This window comes from Galeopterus variegatus, unplaced genomic scaffold, assembly GCF_000696425.1.
Source record: "Galeopterus variegatus unplaced genomic scaffold, G_variegatus-3.0.2 Scaffold18212, whole genome shotgun sequence".
Classification (NCBI taxonomy): Eukaryota; Metazoa; Chordata; class Mammalia; order Dermoptera; family Cynocephalidae; genus Galeopterus; species Galeopterus variegatus.
In genome coordinates this window covers 4,538-8,002 of record NW_007744323.1, presented here as the reverse complement: position 1 = coordinate 8,002, position 3,465 = coordinate 4,538, and the positions used below count along the sequence as shown (strand labels likewise).

General features: G+C 45.5%; 1 protein-coding gene across 1 annotated transcript; it reads left to right on the top strand.

Annotated features, from left to right (window-relative positions):
- Positions 1-1,974: 1,974 nt before the first annotated feature.
- LOC103582857 (putative tripartite motif-containing protein 75) lies at positions 1,975-3,443 on the top strand. Its single transcript, XM_008564333.1, has one exon. The coding sequence runs from the start codon at positions 2,037-2,039 to the stop codon at positions 3,441-3,443; it is 1,407 nt and encodes a 468-aa protein (XP_008562555.1). The 5' UTR covers positions 1,975-2,036.
- Positions 3,444-3,465: the final 22 nt, after the last annotated feature.

Sequence of the window (3,465 nt, the reverse complement as noted above, 5' to 3'; positions counted from 1 at the left end):
AGATGTAGAACTTTACTAATGATCTAAGAATTACAAATTAAAGAATTAAATTGTTTTTAGAGACAATGATATTTTAATAATAAATACTGAATATTTTTCTGAGTTTTATTTATTTATTTATTTATTTATTTATTTATTTATTTTTTTAAATGACCGGTAAGGGGATCTCAACCCTTGGCTTGGTGTTGTCAGCACCACGCTCAGCCAGTGAGCAAACCGGCCATCCCTATATAGGATCCGAACCCGCGGCCTTGGTGTTATCAGCACCGCACTCTACCGAGTGAGCCGCAGGCCGGCCCTATCTGAGTTTTATTTATATTCAATTTGTATGTTTTAAATGTTTTCTTTTTTTTTTGTTTATATATATATATATATATATATATTTTTTTTTTTAAAGATGACCGGTAAGGGGATCTTAACCCTTGGCTTGGTGTTGTCAGCACCACGCTCAGCCAGTGAGCAAACCGGCCATCCCTATATAGGATCCGAACCCGCGGCCTTGGTGTTATCAGCACCGCACTCTCCCGAGTGAGCCACGGGCCGGCCCTATATGTTTTTAATATTATCTCCTGGGCTTCATTTCACAAAGTAGGCTTTCTGCAATCTATTCAGCTGTAGAGAAACAAAGATTTTTTTAAAAAAGCAAACCAAATTTGGTAAATGTGAATTTCCAGAGATTAAAAATACCTTATTATAACTAAAAGAAAGAAACCAAACATATCTTATTTTAAACCCTAAAAGTGATGGGGGCTTTCCTTAAGCTCTTCTATATTTTAACAAGACAAAAGTTTATGGTGAGAGCATTATATTTTAACTAATTCCAGAAGTTTGGGATGTAAAGTAAATTTTTCGAAGTTACAAAGATAACTAACAAAGATTGTATTTTTTTTTTTTTAAAGCCTACAGCACCAGTATTCCCAGGGGGTCTCCCATCCGAGTACTAACCAGGCCTGACCCTGCTTACCTTTCAAAGTCAGACGATCAGATGCGTTCAGGGTGATATGGTGGTAGACCGAGGCTGTCTTCCAATTTGGGTGTGGTCTGTCTGCTTCAGAGCCCCAGTTAGGGTGACTGGTAAGTGGACGAAATGTGGGGATTGTGGTGCCGAGTCGGTGGAGTCGCTAGGGCACAACTGGGGATGGGGTGGGTAATCTGTGTTTGACTAGTATTAGGTAGTAGGTAGGACCACCTGAAATAAACTCAGGAGGGTTTTTTGGTTTGGGTTTTTGGTTTTTTTAAGAACGTGATATCTTCTCACCCACAGCAATTAATGATCTGAGGCAATGGCTGTTTTCCTGAGAGCTACTTAGCTTGGCTTCTTTTTTGTTGGGGGCCTGAAGCTCCACACCCCTTCTTGTGAGACCGCTTCTCCTTGACAATCTGCTCAGATGGCCATGCTTTACATAACTGCCTCGAAATCTTTATGCCAGAAACTGATTGCTCCTGGCTATGCAAGTTAATTTGCAAGTGACCTTTTATCCTTCTCTAGAAACTGTTTAACCATAAACATTCTGGGTGGCAACCTTTACTTTGAATGTCCTGTCTTTGTCTCTCCTCAAGATATTATCATATCTTTACATTCCAGACCCTTTGCAGCATGCCTGCCTTCTCCTATATAAGATGTAACCTAAGAATCAATAAACGAGACTTGATCAGAATACTGTCTTGTCTCAATTTCTCGTGTCTCTTGTCCCATCCAATTCCCACTCCCCCCTCCAGGGTCTGCGTTGAATATCCCGCGGGTCGGGACACTTTTTCTCTGAGCTGCCAAAGGCTGGAAGAGTAGTTGACTGGCTAAGCTGTGACTGGCTGCAGGCCATGAGTGGGACTCCTTTTAGCAGCTGGAAATAAAGGGTCTGAAGACTCAAAGGACAAGTCCTGCCACAAATGTGAGAAACCAGTGGGACTGTAGTGAGACCATCAGCTGTCTCCAGAAAGGGCTGCCTGAGGGCGCATCTGCTTCTCACCAGAGAGTACCTGCAGAGCCAGCCTCCTGAAGAAAGCCCACTTCAGTCCAGACCTTCATTCACAGCCTGATGGCGGTGGCAGCAGCCCTGTCAGGACTCCAGGCAGAAGCCAAGTGCTCCATCTGTCTCGATTACCTAAGAGACCCCGTCACCATCGAATGTGGGCACAACTTCTGTCGCTCCTGCATCAGACAGTCCTGGGAGAATCTACAGTACAGTTTCCCTTGCCCTGTCTGTCGTCACCAATGCCAAGAGGGGACCTTCAGGAGCAACACCCAGCTGGGAAGGATGACTGACATCGCCAGGCTACTCCACATCACCCGGAGCAAGAGGAAGAGGCAGAAAGATTTGTCCCTGTGTGAGAAGCACAACCAGGTCCTGACGCTTTTCTGCGAGGAGGACCTAGAGGTGTTGTGTCCCCTGTGCACTCAGCCCCCTGACCACCAGGGCCACCACGTGAGACCCCTCGAGGAGGCCGCCTCTCATCATAGGAAAAGGCTCCACAGCTACATGGAGCCCCTGAAGAAGCAAGTGGCGGACGTTCAAAACTTAATAAGCATTCAAAGCACAAAACCCTTGGAACTGAGAGAGGAGGTGGAAAACCAAAGGCGGGAGTTGTCCTCTGAATTTGAGCACCTGAACCAGTTTCTAGAACGTGAGCAACGGGCTGTTCTCTCAAGGTTAGCTGAGGAAGAGAAGGACCTTCAGCAGAAGCTCAGCGCAAACAGAGCAGCATTTTCAGACCACATTTCTACACTCAACAGTCTATTAAGTAAGGTGCTGGAGCTCAGCGTGCAGTCTGAAGTGGAACTGCTGTCACACATCAAAACTTTCTACAACTCTGACAGTGGGATTAGCCCGTCAGTCTTTTCAATTCATTTAAGGAGAGAAAGCTGCAGTTTTCCTCCCCAGTATTCTGCTCTGCAGAGAATTATAAAGAAATTTAAAGTAGATATAATTCTAGACCCTGAAACAGCACACCCTAGCCTGGTTGTCTCTGAGGATAAAAAATGTGTGAGATTTACAAAGAGAAAACAAAACGTTCCTGATTTTCCTAAAAGATTTACAGTCAACCCCGTTGTCCTCGGTTTTCCATATTTTCATTCCGGCAGGCATTTCTGGGAAGTAGAGGTGGGAGACAAGTCTGAGTGGGCTGTTGGCGTTTGCAAAGATTCTCTTCCTGCAAAGGCGAGGAGGCCACCGTCAGCCCAGCAGGGATGCTGGAGGATTCGGCTGCAGGATGATGGCTATGATGCCCCAGGAGCTGTTCCCAACCCTCCACTGCTGGACGTGAGAGCCAGAGGCGTCGGCATTTTCCTGGACTGTGAGTTGGGTGAGATCTCATTCTACGACATGACTGATAAGTCTCACATCTGTACTTTCTCTCTCGCCGTTACTGGACCTCTTCGGCCTTATTTCCATATCGGACCTAATTCACAGCCTCTCCGAATCTGTACAGGAACCGACTGTGAATGAAATCCCCTTGATAGACTGAACC

Bases quoted from the DNA above. Each gene is read 5' to 3' on its own strand.
- LOC103582857 (XM_008564333.1), top strand. From the start codon at position 2,037: ATGGCGGTGGCAGCAGCCCTGTCAGGACTCCAGGCAGAAGCCAAGTGC.